Source organism: Phyllosticta citribraziliensis (genome assembly GCF_038025025.1).
Source record: "Phyllosticta citribraziliensis strain CPC 17464 chromosome Unknown J3D65scaffold_1, whole genome shotgun sequence".
Lineage (NCBI taxonomy): Eukaryota > Fungi > Ascomycota > Dothideomycetes > Botryosphaeriales > Phyllostictaceae > Phyllosticta > Phyllosticta citribraziliensis.
In genome coordinates, this window is record NW_027117338.1 from 1 (window position 1) to 27,918 (window position 27,918).

General features: G+C 55.8%; 11 protein-coding genes across 11 annotated transcripts; 4 read left to right on the top strand and 7 right to left on the bottom strand.

Moving 5' to 3' along the window:
* Nucleotides 1-532: 532 nt before the first annotated feature.
* Nucleotides 533-2,697, bottom strand: J3D65DRAFT_7 (Tannase/feruloyl esterase). The gene is made up of 2 exons (XM_066804074.1): nt 2,173-2,697; nt 533-2,121 (listed from the first exon to the last, which is right to left on the bottom strand). Exons 1-2 carry the CDS (start codon nt 2,500-2,502, stop codon nt 742-744), a joined length of 1,710 nt encoding a protein of 569 aa, XP_066659199.1. The 5' UTR covers nt 2,503-2,697; the 3' UTR covers nt 533-741.
* Nucleotides 2,698-5,621: 2,924 nt separating this feature from the next.
* On the bottom strand, nt 5,622-6,364 carry J3D65DRAFT_608046 (uncharacterized protein). Its single transcript, XM_066798540.1, has one exon. It carries the CDS (start codon nt 6,293-6,295, stop codon nt 5,726-5,728), a length of 570 nt encoding a protein of 189 aa, XP_066659200.1. The 5' UTR covers nt 6,296-6,364; the 3' UTR covers nt 5,622-5,725.
* J3D65DRAFT_608048 (uncharacterized protein) lies at nt 6,365-9,350 on the bottom strand. The gene is made up of 5 exons (XM_066798541.1): nt 8,309-9,350; nt 7,488-8,262; nt 7,134-7,438; nt 6,936-7,018; nt 6,365-6,887 (listed from the first exon to the last, which is right to left on the bottom strand). The coding sequence occupies exons 1-5, from the start codon at nt 9,114-9,116 to the stop codon at nt 6,813-6,815; spliced, it is 2,046 nt and encodes a 681-aa protein (XP_066659201.1). The 5' UTR covers nt 9,117-9,350; the 3' UTR covers nt 6,365-6,812.
* Nucleotides 9,351-10,967, bottom strand: J3D65DRAFT_608052 (pyridoxal phosphate-dependent transferase). The gene is made up of 4 exons (XM_066798542.1): nt 10,749-10,967; nt 10,539-10,692; nt 10,389-10,494; nt 9,351-10,342 (listed from the first exon to the last, which is right to left on the bottom strand). Exons 1-4 carry the CDS (start codon nt 10,901-10,903, stop codon nt 9,390-9,392), a joined length of 1,368 nt encoding a protein of 455 aa, XP_066659202.1. The 5' UTR covers nt 10,904-10,967; the 3' UTR covers nt 9,351-9,389.
* Nucleotides 10,887-13,181, top strand: J3D65DRAFT_476 (putative AAA family ATPase). Its single transcript, XM_066796533.1, has one exon. The coding sequence runs from the start codon at nt 11,378-11,380 to the stop codon at nt 13,022-13,024; it is 1,647 nt and encodes a 548-aa protein (XP_066659203.1). The 5' UTR covers nt 10,887-11,377; the 3' UTR covers nt 13,025-13,181.
* Nucleotides 13,089-13,856, bottom strand: J3D65DRAFT_162 (uncharacterized protein). The gene is made up of 2 exons (XM_066794174.1): nt 13,354-13,856; nt 13,089-13,277 (listed from the first exon to the last, which is right to left on the bottom strand). The coding sequence occupies exons 1-2, from the start codon at nt 13,689-13,691 to the stop codon at nt 13,154-13,156; spliced, it is 462 nt and encodes a 153-aa protein (XP_066659204.1). The 5' UTR covers nt 13,692-13,856; the 3' UTR covers nt 13,089-13,153.
* J3D65DRAFT_681870 (PAPA-1-like conserved region-domain-containing protein) lies at nt 13,857-15,464 on the bottom strand (the record flags this gene model as incomplete). The annotated part of the gene is made up of 2 exons (XM_066803744.1): nt 13,857-14,556; nt 14,582-15,464. 2 exons carry the CDS (start codon nt 15,462-15,464, stop codon nt 14,267-14,269), a joined length of 1,173 nt encoding a protein of 390 aa, XP_066659205.1. The 3' UTR covers nt 13,857-14,266.
* Nucleotides 15,465-15,586: 122 nt separating this feature from the next.
* Nucleotides 15,587-17,474, top strand: J3D65DRAFT_681876 (peroxisomal membrane anchor protein conserved region-domain-containing protein). Its single transcript, XM_066803745.1, has 2 exons — nt 15,587-16,326; nt 16,352-17,474. The coding sequence occupies exons 1-2, from the start codon at nt 15,928-15,930 to the stop codon at nt 17,192-17,194; spliced, it is 1,242 nt and encodes a 413-aa protein (XP_066659206.1). The 5' UTR covers nt 15,587-15,927; the 3' UTR covers nt 17,195-17,474.
* A 2,464-nt stretch (nt 17,475-19,938) lies between these two features.
* Nucleotides 19,939-21,245, top strand: J3D65DRAFT_663260 (uncharacterized protein; the record flags this gene model as incomplete). The annotated part of the gene is made up of 4 exons (XM_066802648.1): nt 19,939-20,125; nt 20,172-20,343; nt 20,389-20,470; nt 20,517-21,245. 4 exons carry the CDS (start codon nt 19,939-19,941, stop codon nt 21,243-21,245), a joined length of 1,170 nt encoding a protein of 389 aa, XP_066659207.1.
* A 773-nt stretch (nt 21,246-22,018) lies between these two features.
* Nucleotides 22,019-24,919, bottom strand: J3D65DRAFT_90 (nucleotide-diphospho-sugar transferase). The gene is made up of 4 exons (XM_066804233.1): nt 24,405-24,919; nt 24,077-24,359; nt 23,548-24,032; nt 22,019-23,494 (listed from the first exon to the last, which is right to left on the bottom strand). Exons 1-4 carry the CDS (start codon nt 24,750-24,752, stop codon nt 22,319-22,321), a joined length of 2,292 nt encoding a protein of 763 aa, XP_066659208.1. The 5' UTR covers nt 24,753-24,919; the 3' UTR covers nt 22,019-22,318.
* A 1,404-nt stretch (nt 24,920-26,323) lies between these two features.
* On the top strand, nt 26,324-27,770 carry J3D65DRAFT_532 (concanavalin A-like lectin/glucanase domain-containing protein). The gene is made up of 4 exons (XM_066796679.1): nt 26,324-26,659; nt 26,722-26,796; nt 26,851-27,182; nt 27,281-27,770. Exons 1-4 carry the CDS (start codon nt 26,459-26,461, stop codon nt 27,636-27,638), a joined length of 966 nt encoding a protein of 321 aa, XP_066659209.1. The 5' UTR covers nt 26,324-26,458; the 3' UTR covers nt 27,639-27,770.
* The last annotated feature ends 148 nt before the right edge of the window (nt 27,771-27,918 follow it).

Consider the following 27,918-nt stretch of genomic DNA (forward strand, 5'->3'; position numbering starts at 1 on the left):
AAGATGCCAAGTCTGACGTAACCCTAACCCTAACCCTAACCCTAACCCTAACCCTAACCCTAACCCTAACCCTAACCCTAACCCTAACCCTAACCCTAACCCTAACCCTAACCCTAACCCTAACCCTAACCCTAACCCTAACCCTAACCCTAACCCTAACCCTAACCCTAACCCTGACCCTGACCCTATAGGAGTATTAAGAAGGGCGGTAGATTAATACTAACTTACTAGTACTAAAGGAGGTAATTTATACTTACTTATTAAACTAGAGCTATATCCCTTTTTAGTTATTACTACTAATAATGGTGCTATAAGAGTATTTCTTAGGCTTAAAGAATAGATCTTCTACTATAATTATAACTATTTTATCTACTAAGTAGTAGTTTATGGCTATGCTGAATTCTCTAAAGTATAGGAGTCTAGTTAGAGGTATAAGTATATAAGATGGGGACTACTATAGATAGAGAGGAGGTTAAGAGATATAATATTAGGTAAGGACTATAATACTATATTATTAAATAGGCTTAAGGTATGCCTGTATAATATGGGGAAAGTGGTATAAAAAATTAGAATAGATGAATAACTTATAAAACGAGGTCATATTTATATAAGAATATAAGTTTTTAGATATAGAAACACCACGTGAAACTAGTACACGGGCATTTTGATCGAGTCGAGGGAAGGGACCTAGGTGTCATACGACGCCTTGTTGAAGATACAGTCTATGGTGGCATTGTCCCTCTAAACCGGTCGCAAGGGAAAGCTGCACAGCTTTTGGTCGACATCAGTAGTAGTGCCGTCGAGGACAGTGGCATTGAGGCGCTCAGGGTTGATTCCCTTCTCGACCCAGTCGATGACGCTCTGGAGAACGTTCTGCGGGAAAGGGCCGTTTGGCTGCTCGCTACTGGGAGAGCAGTGGGCAGCGCCAGGTACGAGGAAGAGCCTGTACCAGTCGTGCAGCTGGGCGTAGCTCTCGTTCAGGCCGAGGTCGGGGTACATGATCTTGCGGACTGCGTCGTGGTAAATCACGGACGAGCCGGTGGGAATGCTGGGATCCGACTCGCCGTGGAAGTGAACGACCTTGCCACCGGCATCGTGGAAGTCTTCCAAGTCGGGCCAGGTGGTCTGCATAACGCTGTCGTACTTTTGCATGCCCTGCAAGATCCAGCCGCGGAGGTCGTCGTAGGTGAGGCCGTCAAGCGACAGCTCAGTAGTCGCAATCTCTTTGATGAAGTAGTTGACCCACTGCGCACCGATACCACTGGCAGCGGCTTCGTACTTGCCCGTCGCCGAGTTGTACGTCGTCTTCGCGTCGTCAAAGTCGGCTGCGGGCTGGTATGAAATGTAAAACTGGCGGCCCTTCTTGTCAAACATGCCCTTCCAGATGTCGTTGGCGATCGCGGCAGCCTTGGCCGAGACAGTGCCGTTGATGGCAGGCTCCGCGCTTTGGGCCATCTGCCTCTTGACAAAACCGCTTGTGGCGGCCACAGCTGCGCACGAGTACGACTCGCCGACACTGGCGTTGGCGCTGTAGTGGAGCTTGCACAGGTCGGTCCTGGAGACAACACCGTCTTCACGGCCGTCGAGCTTGTCACAAGCGGCAATGGTGTCGTTGTTGATCTTTTCCATCTCACAGGGCGAGGGATAGTAATCATGCGTCTGCTCGACAATGGCGCTGAAGAGATGCGCAACCTGCTGGAAGGCCTGGCGGAAAGCAGGAGCACCAATCGCAGCACCGTCGAACTGAGATCCGTATCTTTGGACCTGGCTCCAACCCTCACGACCACCTTCGGAGCAGCCTTGGTAGTAGGAGTAGAGAGACGAAGCGTTGTAGAAGTTCTTGGAGAATTCCTTGCCGATGACGCTCAACTCGTGGATGGAGCGGTAGCCAAAGTCGTAGAGCATGTCAAAGTTCATGGTGCCGTTGGAGGCAAGGATGACGTCGGACAGATCGTTGCTCCAGCTTCCAAAGCCTCCGTCAGTGGTGCCAGCCACCGAGCCGTAGACGATGCCATTGGCGAGACCAGCCTCCCCAGAAGTGATAGAAAAACCGCCACCGCCGGTGGTCAGGTAGCGGCCTTCCCACTGCTCGGGGCTCGGGAGCCAGTACCAAAGGTTCGTCTGCAAAATTCGGTCAATGTTGGCGCGTCAAGCCAGTGGCGATTGACTTACGGTAGAGTTGGACAGCCCATTTCGCGTGTAGGACAAGGTGACATTACAAAAGTCGAGGCCCGACTTTCCAATCCATAACTCGCCAGCTTCCGAGCTGTAGTTGTAGACCGCGTTGGCGGTGATCGAGTTCTCGTCGAGAGTGATGCCCGCGACGGCATCAAGTGGGAGTGCCGATTGAATGTGGGAAGACGTGCAAACGCTGGCAAGACTGGAAGCAGTCACGCGCAGGGCCGCAGTGGCGGCGAGGCCGAGGGACTTTTTGGAGTGCATCTTGATCTCTTGGTGAATCAATCTTGGGAGCGTTGGTGTTTGAATATAAAATGGTTGCATCTCCTAAGACCGAGCTGCAAGTCCGAGGACCCGAGGACCGAGTTCGGGGTCAAGCTTCCCCTAAGCAACAAAAAGGACCGCATCAAGGTGAAACCAGACGCACGGTTGAATGTGATATGAGAAAGGTCCGACTGTGGACGGAACACCCTGCTGGCACCACAGAGGCGGAAAAATCATCGACGTCAAGCGTCGAGGACGGGGCGGTGTCCCGGGAATCGGATCCTCGACGCGCGTCGCCTCCCCGTACCACTCCTTACTCTCGCAGTTGTCTGTCCAGAAACTCAGAGGATCTGCTGGGAAGAAGCAATGAAATTTTGAAAGTGAGAGCTTCGGAGAACAGTACTTGACATGGAACAGCGGCGAAGATGCAGAATAAACCCGTGCTTTCCTTATGGCGCGTTCCACGGTACTCCTCAAAGAGACAAGTCACTACGGGAAATCCCATCAACACGAAGGCGTCACAAGCGGTTCCCCTGGGTTTGCGGCTTGGACTACGTACGCGTGTGAGCTAGGAAGAGTCTTGCTTGTCCCCAATTTTCGTGCAGTGGTAATTTCCCGAGCAAGGAAGCAGGCCCTCTTCTGCATCGACATGACCTGAAAGGCCCAAGATCAGTGGAATGGATGAAGACACGTCGGTTTCCTAGCGAGCCTCCATGGTTCGGCGACATGTCCTCGTCTACGGTAGACATGGTCCTGTTTGGCCAACATTGACCGATGCATGCAGTCGAAAGCTATCAGATCTTCGCTTCTCTCCGATTAGCCGAAGATGCGGCTCCATACGACCCCTGCTCTGGGCATGAGATTCTGGGGAAGCGCGTGTACCCCGCAAAAGGATGATCACACCTCACCTCGTGGTTCATCTGGCGTTACTTGTAGACTCCGGTCTTACCTACTCCAAAAGTACTGCTAGCAGTAGTCGAGGCAATAGAGTTGGCCAAGATTGAATTAAATCAGTTCTCTCGCTTCCACCAAAACGCCAGTGTCCTAGCAGGTTCTCGACATGCAAAAGCTTGAAGACGATGCTCTCTCTTGGCAACAGTTTCATCGCAGCGGTACGACCCGAGCCGATCCAAAAGGTGGAAGTCTCACCCAACCGATCTTTCATGACGATCGATGGTGCGCGGATTGGCAGATCAGAATAACTTGAGTTGAAGATTTGCATGATCAGCACCGTTGGATGGTCGACCTTGCGCAGCAGTCGCACAGCGCGATCCAAGTCTCCCGGGACATGCTTGCGAATTTGAGACCTGCCGCGGAGGACATGTTGATTTCCAAATCGACATGGCAAACGGGAACACGAAGATCCATGTGAGCAGGACTTGACAAATGTGTTGTGTTGGGTTTCCGAAATCAATGCCCTTCCACGGATGTAAAGACGTTGTGCGACCCGATCAATATTTCTCAGAAGTGCCGCTGCGACGAAGGCGTGAGGGCAACTCGACGATGGGCATCCGGAACCATTGCACCAGCGCCGGGCGTCGCGGCCCTGCTGGAACGTGAGCGATGAACTCCAGGGCTAGCTAATGCCAGCCGAGCTTCTGAGAGCCTTCGAGTCCAGCGTCTCTTCCAATAAATACTCAATGCGTTTGTCCCGCCCAGGCAGCCCTCTCTGTTGTGTCCCGCCGTCGCGTAGATGGCCGTCGGGGTGCCGGTTGCGTCAGATGGAGGAGCACGGAGGAGCGGTCCCGGATCTTGACGGAGGGCATGGCGAGTTGAGGCTGTAAAATGAGCAATGAAGAGCACATTTGTTGACCATGGAGGTGGTCGTTTCGTGATGGTTGAGGATACCTAGCGACACGGGCGGACGGCGTCTACTGTGATGTCAACAGGGTCCGTGTGCCGACCGCCCGCCGCGCCGGCCTCCGCTCCGCTCCGCCCACTCCTGGCTTCCGCTCCACCCTCCACCCTCCCCTGCTTCATCAACCAAGCCTGTCTAGCACCATCTTCGAGACCTCCACGAGACAAGCTCCGGTTTCCGTCGACGCCTCATTTCAACAAAACTCCCTCACCGTGTGCACCGCTCTACTGCCCCTTCGAAACCGTTCATCGTATCGGCGTCTGTGCCTTGCTCTCGCGCGTGGTTCTCCGTACGCAGCGGCTTTGGCGTTTGACATACTCCAAGCTTTGCGCGGAAATTCTATCGCTCTCAATGGGAATTGCAACTTCTTTTCTGTCGGAGAATTTCCGCTGTTGTCAACCTGGACGAAAAGCACCTGTGAAGTGCTATTCTTGCTACTTGAGAACGGCATGTCCATTTACGACACAACTCACAGCGGATCGCGACGCGGCTTTCATGGCTTTCATGGGCCGCCATTCTTTCTGTCTCGTGCGTCCCAGTCATACAACACGAAGCAATCTCAAGAATCACAGAATGGGGGTATCGATAGCTTTCAGAACACATTGTGTTGCTTCCCGATGCCGCTGCTCTACTGCGGTGCGGTTGTCAAGCCTGTTTTTGTGCCTGCCAGCGAGGGTCGATTTCTATCCAATCGCCACAACTTTTCCAACCTCTTCAGGTTCAAGCTCCTTGGGTATAACAATTGCTGCTTTACTATTTGCGGCTCTTCTGCTACTTCAATCGGTAGAGGCTCATCCGCGTTTGCCTTCGAAAGTCTTGCCCCTTATGCCATCATTTCTGGTACATGCTCATGGATTGACTCTTTGCTACGTGAAAGTCCCCGAGACCCAGCGAGAGTCGCCGCATCAATCGATTGTTGCGATGAAATGCATTCTCGAACTCTCATCTTCTGACCTCCCCCAGTCCAGGGACATATTCGGCCATCAACTTTCGGCACGTCGAAAGACCCTGTATCCCACCCCATTTCGAAGCAAAAATGTTCTGGTCCACTGGAACGAACAAAAAATGCGCCACTGAAGAGCACTTGCTGGAATTCAGAACCTCCGATGATGCAGGAGACGAAGCGGAAGCCCATGCCCTCCGACTGCGTCACGGAACTCTTGCGAATGTTTGCAAGCGATCAAGCCAAAAGTCTCCATGCACCAGCACCATGATCAAGTGGCCGACGCGTTGCGGTCTTGGCTGGATCCCGCATTGGGATCCCATCGGCGGATATAAGAGGCGAAAGTCGAACTGTTTTCGATTGAGAGGTGTACCGCGTACGCGGAACTCATCAAAAGAGCATTCATGACTACTTAGGGAAAGACAGTGACATCAGACCCCCGACACAGACCAAAGAAACTCCCTCCGTCGGATCTGACCTGATCAACAGTCATACAGCACGCGCAACCCAGCCCCATTCTCCTGCCAAAACTGGACGAAACCCTCCTTCTGACCGCCGCTTTTCTCAATCTCAACGCGATAATCCAGCCCCGCAGCCGGACACCCAGAAGAAGCAACCTCAATGACGGTATCCTCCTGACGCGGCTTCAAAATCTGCACATCCGCCGTGCCAACCAAGCTGACCTTGCCCGGATAGTGGTCCCAATTATCGAGCTCCACATCGACGGTGCGGTTGACGGTCCAAAAGTTGAGCTTGTGGTTGTTGGGGTTGGTTTCCAGGCGGCCGCTGCCGTCCTTGGAGAAGAACAGCTGCAGCCGGCAGCCGTACGAGCCGGCGGCGAAGCCGTCCCAGTGCAGCTCGGTCACGTACTCCGTTTCTCCGCTGATGCCCGTCACGACGATGTCGTGGTTCTTTGTGTTGTGCTGTCTATCGGTCGAGATGAGCTGGAAGTGCTGCGTGGGGTAGGCGATCTTGCAGGCGCGCTTGTCTAAAGAGGGGGAGGGGATGGCGGCGGCGAGAGCGGCAAAGGAGATGATAGCTGGGAGGAGCATTTTGAGTAGAGTTTTATGGCAGTTTCTTTTGAGTGTTGATGTAATCTTGTTCAAATTGATTTCTTGGATGCTCCTGGAGTGTGCGCTTTGGAGAGATCTCGTCCCCTTTTTATATCAATCCATCATCCCCTTCTCAAGACCTGAGCCAAAAACATCTCTCATCTTTCCTCTCAAGAGACGCTCCAATGCAACGCCGTGGTGTGACTGGTGTTCCAAAAATCAGCATCTCCAGATCGAAACACTTCGTATACCACAGGTGGCCCATCATGCCAGGGACCCCGTCAGATGGTGACCGGCAACGAGGCGCGTGGACGCCGCAGTCAGCTAAGCTCGTAAAGCAACCGCAAGGCAAGACCACGCTCGACGAGGTGGTTAGGAAAGTTGCAGCCCATCATCCCGTACGGTGTCAGCGAATTCCTCCATGCGGACACGTCTTGACATGTATAAGCCTCGCCAAGCGCTCCGGAGCAGTTTCCGAGTCTAATTCTGGCCGTGTTGCTCCAGAATGGGGCGTCTGTCAGTAACGCCCGCCGTGTGTAACAGCCTGGCAGCTTATAGTGAGGTGGGGTGTGGGCGTTGCATTGGACCTCAGCTGCCAAGCGTCAGCAATCCTCTCCTCAACCAGAGTTTATACACTCACGTGCACATGGCTTCTCAGCGGCAGCATAATTGGGCGACAAGAGACGGGTGGATCAATAGATCTGGGAAAAGAGCGCAGATGAACTTAGAAACTCGTTGAATTAGAAAACGTTATGCTAACATGAACTGCATGAATGTTGTATGCTTTTTCCGTCTTTCGACACCCCCAGACTCTAACCGCGGAGGTAAGCACGCGCACCACGCTCGAGAATGGCACCGCCGGCGCCCACGGCAAGGACCGCCCAGGTCCACTTGTTCTTGAGCTCGTTGAAGCTGGGCCAGAAGCTGTTCTTCTCCATCCGGTACTCCTGGAACTGCTGGTACTTGAAGGGGTTCGTCTTCGCGTAGCGCTCGGCCTGGGAGGCTTCGTTCTCCTTGTCGCCGCCGATGAAGCGCAGGAAGAGGTAGTTGGCGACGGGGGCCAGCAGGACAAGCGGGTGCATGATGCCAGCGCTGTAAAGAAGGGCGGGGAAGGAGAGGTGGACGAGAGCATCACCAAGGTAGCTGTGGCGGGTTAGCACATGAACATTGCAAGACATGTTGGGATGCTTACTTGGGGTGCCTGACGATGCTCCAGACTCCCTCGCGGTAGAGATCAGAGCTCTTGCGGGTGTGAGACTCGAGCTGCGAGTCTGCAAGGACTTCCAGGGCATAGCCAGTGGTGAAGAGGAAGACGGCCAGGGTGTGAGCGATCGAGGCGTTGTCAGACAGGGGCGAATTCAGCGCGCTCGTAACGCCAGCACGGAAAGGAAGAGTGAACGGCAGAGAGATGATGGTCTGAGCCACTGCCTCGGGCAAGAACATGGTGAACAGCGCCTTGTTCCAGAACGAGGGGACTTCCTTGAGAGCAGTGTAGCGAGCGTCGTCTTCGCCGCGCCTGACGGATCGAGAAGCTACGCGGTAGAAGAGGCGGACGCCCCATGCCGTGACACCGGTCAGCAACAGCTTCTCCGGGTACGTGACGGAACTCCATGCATCGCTCAGAGTCAATCCGTCGTAGAGAACCCGAGTTCCAATAGCACTCCACCATGCGTTGGCCACTGGTGCAGAAGGCCATAGCCAATCCTTGCCATCGATCTTGTTTGTGTATCTGGAGATGCCGTAGGCAATGACGGACATGCCCGAATGGAATCCGAACGAGGGAATAATGGCTGACTGCAAAAGTCCAACCGCCGTGGCATTGACCGGGTTCCGAGCGCCTCGTGAGAAGTGCGAGCCGAATCGATCTTGCTCAGCTCCAGATGAAACGCTGCCAGAGGACCATCCAGAAGGGCCGGGAGTGGCCTCTACGGGGTTGCCAGGTCTCGTGTTGAAGTGCGAAGCATAGCCTATCTTTGTTAGCTTTGCTAAATTACGGTTTGTGTTGAACCTCACGGTCTTGCTCAGCACCCGACGTTTGTGGAAGTCGTTCTTGGATCTTGTCCGCGGAGGGACCCTTTCCGCCAAACCAACCACCATAGCGATCTTGCTCAGCGCCAGAGGTCTTGGGCAGATGCTCCTGCACCCGGTCGGCTGAAGGGCCTTTGCCGCCAAACCATCCTCCATACCGCTCCTGCTCAGCGCCGGAGCCGTTTGGCAGGTGTTCTTTGACTTTCTCATTTACTTCCGAGGCTGATGGTGCTTTGCCGCCAAACCAGCCGCTGTAGCGGTCCTGCTCAGCGCCAGAAGTGTTTGGCAGGTGTTCTTTGACCTTCTCTCCCACTTCCGAGGCCGACGGAGCCTTTCCTCCAAGCCAACCGCCGAGACGGTCTTGCTCAGCTCCGGAAGTCTTGGGAAGCTTTTCTTGGATCTGGTCAGCGGAGGGGCCCTTGCCAGCGAACCATCCTCCGAGGCGGTCCTGTTCAGCAGCAGAGGGCTTGGGGGGCTCCTCCTTGCCGAAACCAAACCAACCGCTGGATTTCTTCGGTTCGGTGTCTGGGAGCTTCTGCTTTAGCTGCTCAGCCGAAGGCGCCTTGCCTCCGAACCAACCTCCATAGCGGTCCTGCTCAGCGCCAGAGGCTTTGGGAAGAGATTCTTGGACCTGTTCGGCAGAGGGCCCCTTGGAGCCAAACCAGCCGCCATAGCGATCTTGTTCGGCGCCGGCGCCCTTGGGCAGGTTCTGTACATTGATGTGAGGGGAGTCGTGGACGGGATTCGAGGGATTGGCGCCCAAATGAGAGGCGTATTTGTCTTGTTCAGCCATGGCTGCGAGGAGAGAGACGAGAGGTGTGGTGACGGAGCAAGGGCGGGGAAGCAGCAAGCTTATATGAATGGCAACCTGGTTGCGGTCATTCCTCTCGGTTCCGTGATCGAGGACAGGTCCATGGGGAAGCTTGGCCTATGACGTAGCCATGGATCATAGCTCCACCCCTCTGGTACGGCAGATTGTCGGGCACATCAATTGGACATTGTCATCTCCGGCCCCGGGCGAGGGACAAGGTGGTAGCACGAGACTTGATTCGTGGAATTGCTATCCTCATTGCAGGTACTTCTTCAGCGCCCTCAGCCTGTCTTGGGCCTGCTCCAGCACGTCGTCGTTCTTGCAGACGGCAAACCGCAGCCAGTCCTCAGCAATGTGTGCATTCTTGTCCGTGAAGAACTCTGTGGGCGGGATTGCCGCGACACCAATCTCCTGGATCAAGAACCAGCAAAGCTTAAAGTCCCGAGGTCTGTCTGCTACGTGCGGCGGGAACTGGTAGTCCTCTGGGAGCTTCACCTTGGCCATATTGACCAGAACAAAGTATCCTCCCTCGGGGTCTGAGTAGGGCAGGCCCAGCTCGTCCCAGATGGCATTGAACTTGTCCATTTTGCCCTTCATGTCCTTCTTGGCCGTCTCCCAAAAGCCGTGCTTGTCGGCGTCTTCGAATGCCACAGCAGTCGCCTCTTGCAGAGGAGAGACGGAAGAGAAACAAATCCTAGTATGTGCTGCGCTGACGTACTTGATCAGGTGCTCGGGGCCAATGAGCCAGCCCACTCTCCATCCCGTGGCGTAAAAGTTCTTTCCAGCCGAACCTACCGTGAGGGTGAGCTTAGCAATCTCCGGGGAGAGCGTAGCGATGCGGGTAAAGGGCACGTAGTTGAGCCGGTCGTAGACTTCGTCGGAAAGAATGAGAATGTTGTGCTTGACGCAAAGGTCTCCAATGGCCTTGAGCTCGTCCTTGGAGAAGACCTTGCCGATTGGGTTGTGGGGAGTGTTCAAGACAATCATGCGCGTCTTGGGAGTGATGGCAGCCTCGAGTTCCTTCAAGTCGACCGTCCATTCGGCGGCCGACGTCGTCTTGGTGGCACCGTCCTTGGGCGGGTGCATGGGGACGTAGACAAGCTTGCCGCCGGGCATCTCAATGTTGGAAATGTACTGGTCGAAGAAGGGCTCAAAGACGATGACCTCATCACCCGGCTCCACGAAGCCCATGAAGGCGCTGAGCATGCCTGGATTCCAGTCAGCAATGCCCCGACGCATCAAGGTAGCCCATACCCTCATTGGCACCGGTTGTGATGGTGACCTCGGTCTCGGGGTCCAGCTGGCGGCCAAAAAAGGGCGAGTACGACTCGGCGATGGCCTTCTTCAACCTCGGACGACCCTGACAAGATCAGCGGGGTCCTCGATGACGTTTTGTGGTTGTACCTTGGTCGGCGAATATTGGTTGCAGTCGACCCTGTCGAGAGCGGCTTTGGCGGCATCGAGGACGAAGTTGGGAGGGTTGTAGCCAAAGAAGCCCTGGCCCATGTTCACAATGGGCTGGACGGGAGAGGCGGCAGCGGCTTCATTCACGATGGACCTGGAATCGGTTAGATTTGGCAAGCAATGGGTTGGATGGTTGGGTGAGACAGCTACCAGACATCCTTCCGCTGGCCAGCGACGCGAGCAGCGGGCTTGAACGGGTCGGCGCGGGCGGGGGCAGTGGCAGACATGGCTCTCGTCGCGGTTCGAGGAGGGAGAAGAGGAAGAGAGAGGCGTAGCGTTGGACGAGCGAGGAGCATAAGACTCATAGCGCAGGGCAAGCCGGGGGATTTATTTTACAGAGGGAGACATCCCACCCTGTGACGCGACAGTCGCAGGCCAACGTCCCGCGTCTGTTTGGCGGGGCTCTTGTCCTCGTATCCCTGGGGTATGTTCATACAGTTCGAGCTGACGCAGCAGCCCCAAGATTCACCAGTTGTTCGACGCGACAAACTGGCCATCTCCAAATTCCAACCTAACCACACCTTGGATGCTTCCGTCCCACTCTCAACATGCGGATAGCGCACCAGCCGTTCGGCGGGAGGTGCACTTCGTGGGACTTGTTGTAAAAGCGGATAGATAAGCCGTAATCATTTCGTTCATTACCCGGCAATTGCGCCATCCATGGATGTGTGTGCCCGCCCGGTGTCGGCGGCATTTGTCGCGTCATCCTCTCGAGCTCCCGTCCACTCGCCAACACCCGACGCGTCGTGACGCTACAGAACACGCCCAATTGGCCGACAATGGTCGACTGTCCCATTTGTTCCAAGCCCGTCCTGGAGAGAGACATCAACGACCACATCGACTCGGCCTGCCAGTCCTACCTCGCCGACCAAAATGGCAGCACCCAGAAACCCGCTGCCGCCGCCGCCGTCCACAGCTTCTTCCAACCGTCGGCTTCGAAACGCTCCTCCACCAAGCAAGTGACTTCGTCGCCCACTTCCTCGCCCTTACCTACCCGGAATCATCCGGAAGACAAGATCAAACGGGAGCTGCCTGATTCACCCCAGCTCCAAAATGCTGCAGCTCCGTCCAACGGCACGAAGCGTCCTGTCGAAGACGGCCCTGCCGAGAATGCATCGTCTCCTCCTCCAAAACGATCAAAAACAACCGCGCTGCAAAAGGTGGCGCCGTTGGCAGAAAGAATGCGTCCTCGTACCCTCGACGAAGTCTGCGGTCAAGAGCTAGTTGGACCCAACGGCGTCATACGCGGCTTGATTGAGCAGGACCGGGTGCCCTCCATGATCCTCTGGGGCGGGCCCGGCACAGGCAAGACGACCATTGCCCGGCTCATAGCGCACACGGCTGGATGTCGCTTTGTCGAGATCAACAGCACAAGTAGCGGCGTTGGCGAGGTCAAGAAGCTGTTTGCCGACGCGCGGAACGAGCTGGCTTTGACGGGTAGAAAGACTATTATATTCTGCGACGAAATACATAGATTCAGCAAGAGTCAGCAAGACGTCTTTCTCGGACCCGTAGAGGCCGGCCAAGTGACGCTGATTGGGGCCACGACGGAGAATCCGAGCTTCAAGGTCGTGAACGCACTGCTGTCGAGATGTCGTACTTTTACCTTGGCCAAGCTGTCCGAGGAGCACATTGTGACCATCCTGCGCAGGGCGTTGGAGCGAGAGGGCAATTACGAAGCCTCCTTGGTCGACGAGGAGTTGGTCAAATACCTGGCAGCATTCGCAGACGGTGACGCCCGGACTGGCCTCAACCTCTTGGAGCTGGCCATGGACCTTTCGAACCGCCCCAAAATGACCAAAGACAACATCAAGAAATCTCTGACCCAGACACTCGTATACGATCGCGCCGGTGACCAGCACTACGACACCATTTCCGCCTTTCACAAGTCTCTCCGAGGCTCCGATCCCGACGCTGCACTGTACTATCTCGCTCGAATGCTTCAAAGTGGAGAGGATCCCCTATATGTTGCCAGGCGATTGATTGTCGTAGCATCAGAGGACATTGGCCTGGCAGACAACACCATGCTGTCTCTCGCGACCGCAACGTACGCTGCATGCGAAAAGATTGGCATGCCCGAATGCCGAATCAACCTCGCCCACGCCACCGTCGCTATGGCGCTCTCTCCTAAGTCCACACGATCGTACCGCGGCCTCAATAACGCCATGGCGGCCCTCAGCGAACCGGGCATCGCAGGACTCCCGGTCCCCGTGCACCTTCGCAACGCGCCGACCAAGCTGATGAAGGAGCTGGGCTACGGCAAAGAGTACAAGTACAACCCAGATTACCTCGAGGGCCACGTAATCCAGGAGTACTTGCCAGAGAAGCTCCGCGGACGAACATTTCTCGAAGACCGAGACCTTGGGACGAAACTCGACCCGGACATTCCGCACGAGGACGAGGTGTACGAGTACGATCTGGGGTGAGCCACGAGAAACAATTAATTGATCAAGCAAGAAACCCTCTATCCAAAAGTCTAGATGCAAAGGAAAAGACGCCACCAAACTCCGGCCCGTGCCCTCTATATCTCATGAACGCCAAAAACGGGCAGCTGCTTACTGGACCGACGGCATGGTGCGGCAGTTGTAGCTGGCAATCGCGTTGTCAAAGAAGATGGGCCTCAAGTCCTTGTACCCGGGGTAGCCAACGGTCTTCTTCTTGCCCGAGCATCCGCGACCCCTACAACACAGCAGCGTCAGCAAAGAACACACAAACACGCGGTGAAAGACGGAGTGAAGAATGCCGCAAAACTCACTTGAAGATGTCGCACGTAACCTCCCAGTCGGGGCCGAAGCTGCTCATCTTGCCGCGCCGCGCTGGGTCGTTGACGTCGTAGCACACGCCCATCTCCATGCCGAAGTGCCAGCACGTGCCCTGGAAGTTGTACCCGGTGCAGTAGTAGACGCCGTCGCTCTTCCAGCCGATGTTGATGACCTTGGCTGGCTCGCGCTTCTCCAGCGCAGCAGCACCGCCGTCGGACGGCGTTGGCCACTGCGACGAGGGCTCCGCCGTCGCGTTGAACGCGGGCTGCGGGAGGGCGAAGGTGCTGCCGAGCAGCCCGAGGGTGAGGGTCGTCAGGGTGATGGCGACCATGGTGGTGATTCTTGGTGTTGGCGTTGAAGTGTTTGGATGGGTTGTGTTGGATACGCTGTGCGTGCTGTATGTACAGTAGATAGAACCAAATGTCGGTGACTCGAGAAACTCCTCCTCGCTCGGCCCATCATGACCTATAAATCCTCGCCCAGCACAGCGCCGTCCGTGGCCTGGCCTTGCGCCCGCTTGCCAAAAATACGCTATTGAGGCCTGCAATGGGAGCGGCGGATGCAAAGCTGGGGGTTGTGTGTTTGTTCTCGCGCACGCATGAGCGCGTGGCGAGCGTAAAGCCTTGTCTCGCCCTTTGGGAAACAATCGGCTTTCATTCTGATGGGGAATCGGCTTTGTGGGAATGTCTTTTCAAAGGGGGGCACGTGGGATCAATGGATGATGGATGATGTTGGTGTTTGCCAAGGCTTATTGGGTGGTGTTCTGGGTCGCTGCACGGAGATCTGGCTTCATTGCTATGCTTCCGAGTCTAAAATTCGACCAGTCGTCGTGAGGGGAACATTAAAGGAAGTGAATGATGCCAGGGTCGAAAGCATTTTGGGAAAGGAGTCGTCTTGCCAGCTTCTTCATGCCACCTCTTGCACCATACGCCCTCTGCTGAAGGTCGTCTTGCCATTGGCTCGTTTGGACCCGCGCAAAAGCTCGCCGACTGGAGACTCGACCCACTCGCTGGGGACGGCGATTTCGCTTCCTTGCACCGTCTGGACGTAGCGGACGTAGACGGGATGGGCCCGGTCCACGTCCTCCAGCCTCTCGTCCATTGCCGCGTCGGCCTCGACCTGTGCCTTGGTCCTGCGCTTTGGTGCCTGCTTCTTGAGGAGACGGTTTATGGTGTCCATCTGAACTGCGTTAGTGGCTGCAACGGCAGAGGCAAAGGGGACTTGCCTTTTCTTCCTCGTTCCGTTTCTCGCTGAGGTTCTTGCGTCGGCGTGCCATTTCTGCCCTCCTCGTTTGGTGCTCCTCCGCAGTGAGATGCTTCTTCTTTTGGGCCTCGTTGGAGAGTGCAAGTAGCTGCCCTTCGTCGATCGCCCCGCGCTGTCGCCGCGTCAATTTGCTCAGATCGGGTGTAGCGCTACGGCTGCCTGTCAGGGGCGTCTCTTCGTCACTGTCCAGTTCATCGTCTTCCTCGTCGTCGTCGGCAATCTCATCCTCGCCACCTTCCTCCTCGTCCAGCGAGTCTTCAAGCTCTGACAGCTCCTCGTCGTCGCTCTGGTCGTCCACCATGGCCATCTCCTTAGCTTCGACGCTTGGCACCTCTGGTTCGGGACGACTGATGCTGATGGCCGGTTTTGTTGGCTTGGCAGCGCCTCGACCTTTTGCCGGTGGTGTTGGTTCAGGCAGAGCGTCCTCCATGTCGACGTCTTCGTCGGCGTCGGCGTCCTCTTCCTCGCTCAAGTCTTCATCCTGGTCGTCGTCCTCCCCGTCCTCTTCGCCGTCATTGTCCTCGTCTTCCTCCTCGCTCGACTCTTCCACAATGGCTTTCTTGTTGCGCGAGGCCCGCTGGCCGCTGACGACATCGCCGCCCTCAAGCGAGCCGCGCCCCCGGCGGGAGGTGGTGGCCCCGCTCGTAACTTCGCGAAGCTTGTTGGGAGCGGCTTTTACCGTGAGGTGGATCGACTGGCGGGTTTCTTCGGGAGAAGTGCGCTCAATTGTGGCGGAGGTGGGCGCTGCGGCGGCGCGACGAGGACGCGAGGTTGCGGCAGGCGGTTGACTGGTGGAATCAGCATTGATTTGGGCGCGCGAGCGCAGGCGACGGGTCGTCATGTTGACGGTGGGGCAGAGGGGGAGAGGGATGGTTTGGGAAGCAGAAGCTTATGTGGTCCAGTCGCGCATTAAACGGAGCAGTGGCTTGTGTCTGTCTGCATGTGGGCGTGGTACATAGTACATACATACCTTGTGTCTTTGTCTCCGTACCAATCGTCGCTGCCCACCGACGAGTCGTCCTCGGTGCTCAGCCTTCTAAGCCGCTTCACGGATCGTCCAGTCATGGTGGCTGCTTCCCGTCGTGCTTATCCTGTACAAAAGGGATTGTGGTCGGGATGAGGCTTGGGATGCGATAGACTCGCAGCATTCCGCTCACTGTCCGGACGGAACCTTGGGAGCTCCAGAGCAGCTGACTCAGCGCCGTCCAAGTCACAAGCCGAGGTAGGTCGACGACCTTGGGCGTAGTCCTCCATTCTTGACAACCTCATCCACATTTCACACCTACGCATTTGTCTCCCTCAAAATGACTGGACCTCCTTCCGACCCCAAGCCCGGCATCCCCGCCTGGCAGCGCGCTTCGACTCCTGCAACATCGTCATCGTCGGCTACAGACGACTCGCGTCCGAGCACGCCGAGCTCTCCAAGCTCAACTTCAGAGGCAAAGACCGCCGATGATTCGCAAGCATCGCAAGAATCACCCAGCAATGACCAGGGACAAAAGTCGGGAATATTGCTGGAGCATGCGAAACAGTTTCTCAAAGACGCCACCATTCGCGACGCGCCCGCAGAGCGCAAGCGGCAGTTCTTGCAGTCAAAGGGAGTGAATGACGAGGATATCAACGAGTTGCTGGGAGATTCCAAGATTCAAGAAGCTGTGCCAGCTGCAATCGCTGCCAAAGAATCTCCACAAGAATCGGCCAAAGTGCGTATCCCACTTGCAATCCAAGCATCATCCGCAGCATCCTGATCGTGCGCAGGGAACCTCCAAAAGCATACCATCACTTCAAACCACCTCGCAGACAACCTCCCGAGAGGTTCCTCCAATCGTGACATATCCCGAATTCCTCACCCAGCCGACGTCCCCGCCCCCACTCATAACTGCTTCCCGGATATTCAACGTGGCGACGGCGCTTGCGGGCTTTGGAGCTGCAACTTACGGCGTGTCTAACTATTTGGTAAAACCAATGACCGAGGCGCTCACCGATGCCCGACGCGACTTTGCCTCCAACACGCAAGAGAACCTCGACAAGCTAAACACGAAACTGGAGAGCATGGTGTCTACATTACCGGCGGGTCCCAAAAAACCTGTCCCGGACCTCGACAAAGAAAACTCGGATATCGAATCTGCCTCTGATCCAACAGAGCTGTATCACCGAGACATTGGCGTCCAAACTTCGCCTTCCCTCTCCCGTCGGGCTTCTCACTCGTCCGAATCGTCTCAATCATCTGCCGATCTGACGACATCACAAAAGCAAGAAGAGAATGTGGAAAAGCTCTCCGGATACGCACAGGATTTCAACAATCTGATGGAGTCCAACATGAAGTCAGAGGAGGCTGTTGCATCTCAGTTGGGTGAACTGCGCACGTATCTGACGGAAATGGCCTATTCGAGTCCTTATTACGGCGGCGACATGTATAGCTCCAGATTCGGGTCAACCAAGCGCCCAGAAGACGATGCCGTTGAAGCTTTCAAAGCAGACATCAGAAGCGTCAAGGGCGTCTTCTTGAGCGCCAAGAATTTCCCCAGTTCTCCACAAACCATTCCTGGTCGGAGCCCTTGGCAGCGATAGGATCGTCACTGTCGAGAGCATTGGTGACACACGGCATGATGCAGCTTACGACTGTGTCAAGTCTTTCACAGCATTGCTTTGGCTTGAAGTGCCTTGATCAGCAGCGGACGTACAAAGGCGTCCCTCTCAATTCTCGTATGCAACCGCATCCCGCCGCGGCTCGACACATTCGCATCCCTAATGTTTACGCTCTCACGATCATGTCACCGCAAGAGCGCAAAGAGATTCGCTGCACAACAATGGCTAGAGACATGGTCCTGCCGGCCCCACCGAACTGGTCATTTCAGCTTCTCGTGACATCTTCCACCGCTGCTGCGGTGAATCTCATGAAGTTAAGACACGGAGTTCCATCTGGGCATTGAGACATCGTGTACGACTGCAGCATTGGAGGCCTGTGGCACATTCCGGGAGCGCCACGACAGGCAGGAAAAATACTCCGAGTCCGCCACCCAAAGTGTTCCGAGCAAATACCCGCCGCCGCATCAGTCTCTCGTTGCACAATGCGGGGCACCGGATCTAAGTGTTTTGGACCACTGGCCCATGTGGAGGTGCACTGCTGCAGATTGTCTCTTCTATCGGAGACGCAAGTGGGGTATTCGGACTTGCTCAGCAGACGAGAACACGGCAGCTGCGAGAGCTTGTCGTACTTCCCGTAAAGGGGAGTTGAACTGTGAGCTGTCTCAGTGCATGTTGTCGGATGGCAGCTCCGTCGACGCAGCCGCCTTGTCGAATGATAGCTCCTTGGATTCAGCTGCTGTGCTTGAACAGGCAGTTGTTTTGACGTTGTTTACCGCCCTGTTATCCGGGGCGGGGGTGGTCGTGCACTCGTTTAGCAACGGCCGAACAAAAAGTCGTGACAGCTTTGGTCAATTGACGATCCAACATCAACAATATACTTTTCCTGGCACTGCCCTCTCGTGTTCTGGTTACCGCTTTGCTACTTACGAGACTATGACTTCAGACCTCGACTCGGCACATTTTTCTCGCTTCGTCTCGTATCCTGCAAATTGCAATGGCTCCGAAACTCATCCGCTTCGGCTCGGCAGCGTTCAGGCCGCGCTGCCCGAGTTGAGAAGTTGAACAGAAGACGTCGCATGTACACACGCGAAAGCTGCCGTCAGTTGGCTTGTCTGCTACGGGTCTCTCTTGGACCAAATTTCCGTATCCGTTCGAAGGTCACGGAACTCGGACACGGCCACTCTGCATCGCCGAACGGACGCGAAGGAATCAACCGAGAGCTCTGGGGACGGGAAGCGGACCGTGGAACACGGTCTTGCCAAGAGGGCATCGAGAAGTCGCACGGGCGAGAAGTTTCCAGCTAGCCCGGAGACTCGGGGAAAGACGTAAAATCGAAATTGGATAAACGGCTTTGGAGTCATGATGACGCGATGAAGGATTCGAGGCTCGTGTCTGGTGTTGAAGCGTACAGAGTGCCCTTTCCAATGTAGATCAACGAGAGGGCAGACGTCGAGGGCTGGAAGGAAGTGGATGATCAGCGACTCGGTCCCTGGGTAGAGTCTAGACTGCATACCCGACGAGCAGGACTGCACACGCACCAGGAATTGACGCTCAACACAGCGTCACTCGAGAATGACCTTGCTCCAAAAGGCACGCAAAAACAAGAACCAAAAAGCATCACAAGTGAAGGCCGCAGTCACTGGAATCTGACAAACGTGGAGATTCTAGGCTCATGCAGTCGCTTGGGACCCAACTCTCATGGCGTAGAACCACCACCGCGCTAGCAGCATGTCATATCAGAACATCACGAGCGGCGAAGAAAAGGAGAAAAGGGGACCTTGTCAGCCACAACTGTTTCTGCGGTCTCACAAAATCAGCACCAGGACTGTTGAATTTCCGTTCTTGTTGCTGGACAATTGCATTTCATAGGTCTCTTGATTCTGAATGCTCGACCGATGAGTTTACAGAATAGAGGCACTGCTGCACTTTTTGCTTCACAAGTATGTTCAGCGCCACTGAACCGATACACCTTTCCAAATCAGGGAGAAGTTGCGCAAGAATCAACGCCTCTTCGGGGCCCGGATGGCCTGGGAAGCCGGTGATCAGACCTCCTCCCAAGGTACCACCTACGTTCTGTTTTCAAAAACGATTGCCGGTGGCTGTTGTCATCATTCCTCAGGCCAAGTGTGAACAGACGGTATAGGGCTGTGGATGTGTGGTCATTGTGTGACAGGGGAACACATTGGACCACATCGTGATTGCGCCGTGGAGTATAGATAATGACAGCGTGAGATAGGGGATTGATTCAAATTCTCTCTTTCACATTGAATTACTATGGAAAGCCGCTGACCGAATCGCAATCCGTCTGGCTCTGGCTGGTGAGCACGCATCCAAAACGCGCTGCGGCACTTGGCCTCAACCGTAGCGGGACCCCATGGTCAACGCCCAGCTATCCAGCCAACACCAGAGTCGCGATAAATTGCGTGTCAAAGGATTTTCAAGGCCAGCTCCTTCCCGTGCAGCCAGAGGGCGTCCGGCGTGATCGACAAGCGCGCAAGAAAGCCAGAGGCGCTGCTAACAAGACGCCATGGGCGGTCGACGCCACCACTTGGTAGAACTCGTGGCATCTGGCTGATCGAACCGCGGGTCAGCGGTACAGGCGGAGCATGTCGAGCGAGAAGGTCTTTCGCTATAAACCACAAGGCGTAGCCGTTGACAGTGAGACTTTTTGCGCCGTTACCAATTGCTTGCGCCTACCGAACACGCTTTCCCAAGAGCCACGCAAAATGCTCGCCCATCACGAAAGCATCATCGTGGAGATTTGGGTCGAGTATGTCCTTGGTCTCTTCGTAATGGCAATGGGACTCGTTGCGCGTTGGAAGATCGGCGGAGCTCACCTCTCTTGGGACGATTTGTTCGCGGCGATTTCGATCGTACTGTGGACCATTGACCCGGCGCTGGAGCAATACATCGGTCAGTGACTTTTCTCGAATGATGGAGCAAGACTGACCATTGATAGCAACCAAGGGAACGTTCGTCGGAGTCGACGCATCGACCGCACAAAATTTGAGCACGGCAGAGACCAGCTTACTCGAAAAAGGCTCCAAAGCCCTGTTCGCCGCATGGTTCATCTATGTGACCTTGATTTGGACGCTGAAGGGCACCGTCTTGGGCTACTATTATCGTCTCACGTGAGTTGAGGCCATCGGGACAGAGGACATTGCTGACTTTTTCAGCGTTGGGCTGTGGCAGCAGCAGTACGTCAAGTACATGGCCGTCGTCTGCTCCATGTCATGGGTAGCGGTGGTGATTCAAATCGTAAGTTGCCAAGACAGCTCCAAGTGACGTGGACTCACACTGCCAGTTTTGCCGCTGCACTCCAGTCCAGCGCAACTGGGGAATCGATCCATATGTTGGCGACCAATGCATGCAGGCCTCCTCGTCGCTCATCACGCTCATGATTCTCAACATCGCCAACGAGATTGGCCTGGTCTTCATCCCAATCACAATCATCCGCGAAGCCAAACTGCCGTTCCGTAGAAAAGCAACCCTGGCCCTTTTGCTATCGTCGTCCTTTTTCATCATCATTTGCGCCCTACTCCGTGGCATCCTTGGACTGAAGGCCATCCAGGATCTCGTCGTCTCAATCCACTGGGTCGCGCGCGAAACATTCGTCACCGTCATCGTCATCAACGTGCCCGTCATCTGGCCGCTTTTCCTGGAGCGCACAAAGACCACTCGTGGATCCCCCAGCGCCATGGGCGGACGCATCAGCTGGTACGGTCCGACGTCTCGCGGCCTCGCGCGCACGCTCTCACGGCGCATCTTTCGAGACTCGGAGGGCTGGTTTTGGGGCAGCTCTGAAAAGTCGGTGCAAGGCGCCGACGCGTGGAGTTGCGACATCGAATCGATCGATGAGAGGAAGGGGGTGGATTCGCGGTCCATCGAAGTAACGACCGATCTGGAGGTCATCGTTTCCAACACCGAGGCCTTCACCGCGTCGCAGTTGGACTTGACGCGCGAATTTTGGCGGTGGACGACGCCAAGGCAGGAGGACGACGTCAAGGGGTCCGGGACAAGACAGTCTGTTTGAATCCATGTTCTTGATTTGTGCCACACCGGGGCCTGGAAATGTGTGCGACTGCGGTCGACGGACGCTTCAACATCCACATGCGGCAGCTGCCTGCTTTGCCGCCTGAATTTGTGGATCGAGAGCCAACGGGCCATATTTGCTCGTTTCGACCGTCTTCCGGGCGTCCCTTCGACATGCGATGGCGTGTGGAGGCGTGGGTGGTTGGATCCCGGTTGCTTCCATGTTCGCTCGACATCTTGTCGAGTCGCTCGCTGCTGCGCCTGAGGTCCGAGTCCGAGCCTGAGCCACGATATGTACCACCGTTGGGCATGCATTATTCTACGAGCCAACCAAGCGACAGCCACCGCCAAAAGCAAACCCACGAGCTGAACGTCTGGGCTGCGCGGACTGAAGCTTCGCACCGGCTCCGTCCGCGCTCCGTCCGCACTCCGTCCGCGCTCCGTCTTGATGGCCTTCTCAATAATCAGGTTCATGGCAGCCACAGGTTAGGCGCCCTCCTCCACGTCATGTGCATGCGCGAGCAATCAAGGCGTCGCTTACTGGCTCCTCGCGTGAGCGACAAGGTACTTGTTCCGGCGTACCGATTATGCGCTGCGGCGCATGGACAGCCCATTCTTTCGATGCCCTCTTATCTCTGCAATTTAGGGGAAACGAGATGATGGTCGCCACCAACGCGACTGATAAGGCGGTATGGTGTATCGATTCTATTTATTGACCCAGTGCTGGGAACGTGCAGTCGTTGGCTTGTGGCAAAAGTAACCTGTCGGCTGTTGTCAGCGTCTTGTCGAAATGAAAACGAAGTAGAATAAAAAATATGCGCGAATAAATGAAGTATCCATCGATTGAGATGACAGGTCTATATGTTGGTACTATACAGTTGGGTATGAAGCTCCTCTCGCCGCCCTGTTTTTCCACACTCCAGCTCTGCATTAGGTTGATTCGTGAAAAGGGTGCCTGCGGCCACCGCATATGCAGGCAGGTATTTGCTTGGTGGCCATTAAATGCAAAGGAAAATGCTGATGATGCTGCAATCGACCGCCCATCGCTTCGGGTAGGTAGTAGGAAAGAACCGTCTATAGGAAGAAAAAGCTGGTAGCGAAAATGAATGCGGTGAATGCTGTGCAGAGCGTGTACTGTCCTTCGCGCCACAGGACGCGGGGACCCCAGCGCTGCTTCTTGTACATTTCCTTGGGGTGCGCAACGCCCGTCTTGGGGTCGCGTTCCAGGAGCTCCTCGCGGTCGGGCATGCTGGGAGGGAAGAGAGCGTAGCGGAGGGGCTCGCAGCAAGCGGCAATGCAGGTAAGCCACAGGACAGGGGGCCACAGGGCGTGCGTCAGGAGATAGATGAGGAGCGAGCGAGTAGAGTCCGTTGATTCGACGCCGTTGTAGGTGGAGAGACCGACGGCAGCCAAGACGTAGCAGACGAACAGAATGTGCAGGTAGCACTTGCAGTCCCAGATGACGACCTTGAGACGGCGCCACATGGGGGCACGGTTGGCAGGATCGCGCTCGTTCATCTCGTCCTTGATGGAACCGGAGGAAGTGAAGCCCTGGGTCTTGCCGCCGAGCCAGGTGGGCAGAATGAAAGACCGGATGATGGTGAGCGTGTGGAAAGGCGCCATCCACATCATGGCTCCAATCTCGCGCTGACCCAGCCTGTATCCAGAGGGGATGTAGGTGACCCACTCGTTGATGCGCGTAGTGATGAGGTAGATGAAGCAAAGGCGAGTTTGCCAGCGGAGCTGCTCAGTGTTGGTGTAGGCAACAAGGTTACCACCGCTGATGAGGACCGTGGGGATAGTGATCAGGGAAATAACGAAGAAAATCTTGAAGAAGGCGTCGATGGTGAAAATGAAGCCGGAAAGACGTTGGAGGAAGGTCATTTGGCGGATATCCTTGCCGAAAAGGCAGAACTTGAGCTTGACGGCAGTCTGCAACGTTCCAAGAGTCCAGCGAGTACGCTGCTTGAGATGACCGATGATGGTGTCGGGAACGGTTCCAAATTGCAGAGGCTCATGCACGTAAGCGGTCTTCCAACCGGCACCGAGAAGCATCGAACTGGTGCAGACATCCTCGGCGAGCGAACCAATGGGCCAGCCGCCAATGTTCTCGAGGGCCGCGCGGCGAACTGCATATCCGGAGCCAGTGCACCACGCAACACCAGCGGCGTCCTTGGTGGGCTCCATGACGTGAATGAAGCCGTCAAGACTTTGGACGAGCGGGTCGTTTTCGGGAACGTTGTAGAACATCTAAAAATATGTGAGCTCGTGTCGCACGTTACACAGCCCATGCAGCAACATACTTGCGGTGGGCAGACAAGGGCCATCTTCGGGTCGGACACCATATGGGCCATGATCGAGCGGAGCCAGTCAGGTTCGGGAATCATGTCAGCGTCGAGAGCTGCGATGAATTCTCCACAGCCGCCCGGAAGCTTCGTCACGAATTCAGTGCCGCCAATCAAGTTTCCGGCCTTGGCGTGGTGCGGGACGCCCTTGATCTTGATGCGTGCAAAGTAGTAGACATTAGGGTACTCGCGGCTGAGATTCTCGACGGCCTCTTTGAGTTCGGGATCAGCACCGTCGTCAAGAACGACAACGCGGAAACGGTCCTGCGGGTAATCGACAGTGGCTGCAGCCCGGGTGGTGTCAAGGACGACGTCGACGTCTTCCTTGCAGCAAGTGACGAATACGTCAACCGTGGGAACAATGTCGCCGACGAGCCTCAACTTGGCACGTTGACGACCCTTGACGTGAAGAAGTTGCCACATTTGGTGGAAGAAAGCCGGGCCTGCATGATTAGCGAGAGTACGAAGCGAGGAGTTTCGAGCTTACAGGAAACGCAGGCTTCGGCAGCAATGAAAACCCATGCCATGACGTAGACCTTGTTGTACTCCTTTTGAGCCATGATGGTACAGTAAATACGGAAAGCAAAGTAAAGATAGTAGGCGCCAACGGCCAACAAAGTAGTGATCGGACTGAAGTGGTTGATGGTACGCTTCCAGCGCGGCATAAGGTCGATGTCATCGTGCTTGTGCAGTTTTTCGGATTGGTACTGAGAGTCTTCGAATCTCACGGCGAAAGTGTTTTGGGCTTCCGAGTCGCTGTCAAAGGGGTTCTTCGAGGATTAGCGCGATCCAGATGCTACGGTTCAGCGACGTACCTTTTCGTACTCCCGACCCTTCTTTGCGCCTTCTATGGAGGAGAAGTCGTCATCCTCGCCGTACGGTGTGGGGGTAGGGCAGGCGGTGGTTCCGTTTATGGTGGAGTAGGAAATGGTCGAGTAGGTAGCGTTGTCTCCACGGGAGTAGATGGCCCGGGGTGGGCGAGGAAGACCCTCGGAGGATTCGAATCCTCTTTCGTGACGACCAAGAAGTTCAACGGAGGGCGAGGACAAGCGATCGGTGGATTGGCAGGCGGATTCCAGATGGTACCCTGACAGGCCGGGACTGGGCAGGGGACTCATGGGCGGCGAGTAGTCGCCATACCGCCTCTCTTCATGGGAGGCCATGGTCGATGGAGAGACTGAACGAGCGTGAGGAGGACAGTGACAAACCAGCGACGAGCAGTATTAAATGAACGAGTGTGGGGTGGAGCTAGCGTCAAGACCAGCGTAGCAGTGGGAGAGGCGGGACAAGTTGCGGTGGAGCAGAGAATCGGTCGACTGATATACAAGAGTGGAAGGGAGATGGGCTCGGAGCATGCGTCTTGCGTGGGTCTTGCCCGTGGCCGCGCCTCTGGCTGTGCAGATGGTCGTGGAGCAATCATCGTAACAGTGTCTAAATTTGTGCCCATAACCCAGTTCGGTTCGGACATCTCCCGCACAAGAGAGCGGCGGCAAGGATTCATGCAAGAGGCGGCAACTCCGCCGAACACGATTCTGACGGCCTTATCAAGAACCATGCACAGAGACGCTGGTACAGGCGATGATCGCCCTCGAGGGCGGGTAGCCCTGCTGAGACTTGATAGCGCATGGCATGCAAGAAGGGCTGGGAAGCAGTCAGTGAGGGGCTTGCAAACAGACTGAATGGGGCAGAGTGCGTGGAATCGTCAAACGAATGGGGGGTGAGGCGGTGCAGGAAATGCGCCGTAGACGGTAGGTGGCAGAAGAGAGGGAGGGAAAAAAAAAAAGAAAAAAGACGTAGCAGGCCGAGCGTCACGGCGTTGATAGAGAATTGAGTGGGCCGGACCGGGGGGGGCGAGAGCAGAGGACAAGGTGCATGATGGAGGTTACGCCGCGTGTGGTGGTGAGGCAGAGGGCCGGGTCACGTGCAGCGCGTGTGATTGGCCGACGTCGTCAACCGCAACGACATCCCAAGTGCCTGTGCTGTGCGACAGCAACACAGTCCACACAGTCCCCGAGCGCACACGACACAGCCCGCCCATGGTCCTGACTGCTGGAAACGCCGCGAATCCGCGATTGATCACCGCATCTGTCGACTCGCTTGCGTCCTATTTTTGAAGCCTCGCTCGCTGCTCTCCGTCCGTCAGTCACTCTTTCTCATCAGGCCTCCGACGCGCGCCATCGAGTAGCCCTATCGTACAAACGACGAAGCGCCCGTCCATGTAACACGAGATCCTGCCCTGCCATGGCTTTCTCTCTTTCTTTTCCCCCCAGTCTTCTTGTTTCGTGTCTCTTTGCGGCCTCGGTCGTCCAGCGAGCCGCACGCAGTGGCCAAAGTTTAAACGAGAAAGAAAATCCTGTGGCGCCCGTCTCAGGGCGCGGCCCAGCCGAGCGATAACACGGCCACAATGACAGAGGCGGGCGGCGAGCACGAGACGGCAATTCGATGGCGAGTTGCAGCGCTCAGGAACAGCATGGGGCCAGGTTGCAAGCGCCAGGGGGTCCCCAGCTCGGCCTCGTACTTGTTCAGACCGGGGACTCCCACTTTTCGGCCCTCCCGTTTGTTCGCTGGCAAGCCGGTCCGGCGCGAGCGTAGTCTGCATCGCGCGCTCCCTGCCACAGCTTTGACGGCCGCCAATGCCCGCCGTTGCTTTGCTAATGCCGGCCTCGCAACCTTTTTGCTTGCTGCCCAGGCAGCTTGACGGCTCTCGGCAGAGTGTGCCCCCGCCCCCTCCCAGGTCAGGACCGAGAGCCTTTTCCCTCTACACCCCCTCGTCCAGTCGCCCCATCTATTGCCGTATGTGACTGATTTCAAAAACACTTCTCCTGCAAAACCGTCCCGCCCTGGCCTGCCTTGACCGTCTCCGTTTAACATGCATCGAACTATCATGCGTGGCGCGTGGGCCTCCGCGCTGATCGCGGCCCTGCTGGCGTGGCCACTGGCAGTCGTCGCCGATGATGAAGAGACGGAAACCATGTGCAGTCCCGAGTCTGCTGTCAACACGACGTCGCTACGCTACACAATCCTCTCCAATCAGTGGGGCGACGACGGTTCCGGTTTACAATGCGTGACTGTTGGTTGCCGCCCGTCCTGTACCAGGGTGGAATTCCCTCTGCTGACCTCCAACGTGTACAGTCCGAACTCGGCAGCAAAGATGACAACTCGACGTCCTTTAATGCGACCTGGAGGTGGTTTAATACTCGCACAGAGGTAAGACTTTATAGCCGTGTCCCAAGTCAGGCCGCTTACGACTACACGTTTCAGGTCCACTCGTTCCCCAGTGTCATCCTGAATTCCAATGTAATGCCCGTAGTGGTGTCCAACCTGACGTCCATCACCATTGATGCGTCTTGGGCAATAGTCCCCTCTCCTTCTGATGAGACTGAGACCAACTCAACCTTGCTGGCGTCTCTCGACACCGTCGCCGACGTTGCCCTGGACATGTTCCTGGACGATGACCCGCTCAAGTCGTCTAACGCGTCTGGCGCCACGACCGAAGTCATGGTCTGGCAATCTGCATATGGTAACCTGAAGCCGCTCGGTTGGGACACCATTTCGGCAGACCCTCCCATCCGTGAGCTATCCGCCGTCAACTAGTGAGTCGCCTCGTGCGCCTGAAGAAGCCTCTCAGGCCCCCCAAGCGCCTCATGGTCGCATATTTTTAGCATGCCCCTATGCTAACGTCCTCCACCAGCACGCTATACAAGGGCTTCAATGCCAATGGCCAGACTGTCTACTCATGGGTGCCGAACCAGAACCAGTCGACGCTGAACACCGACTTGTACCCTCTTGTCGACTACCTGGTCAAAGATGGCGCCATTTCCGACAAGATGTATCTCGGCCGTTTGCAGTTTGGATCTGAAACGATGCACTCGGGTCAGAACCAAAACATTTCGTTCATCGTGTCTCATCTTGAGATGAACGTCAACCACGAGGTTTGGACTCCTCCCAAGGGTTCCGGGAGCGGAAGCGGACACCACAAGGGTGCCGCATCATCATTACAGCCAAGCGTCGCATTGATCGTGGCGATTGTTTTGTTTTTGGTTGTGTAAAAGGCAACAGCGAGTCGGGTGTTTGGTTCTGGCACTTTTGCTGATTCCTTCTTGACGGCCTTTGACGCTGAAAGTTTTGCTTCGTTGTCCAATTTTTTTCTTCCATTTGGTTTCCATTACGATTCTACGGTCCTTCGATATACCACGGGGTAGGAACGGTTCTCATGTAGTAGTCCCGCGGCGGCGCGTCATATCGAAAGCGGCTACTTCAAGATGTATCGCTTTGTGCGGCATTCTAATGTAACTAATTGACCAGTCCAGCCATGCGTTTTGATAAGCG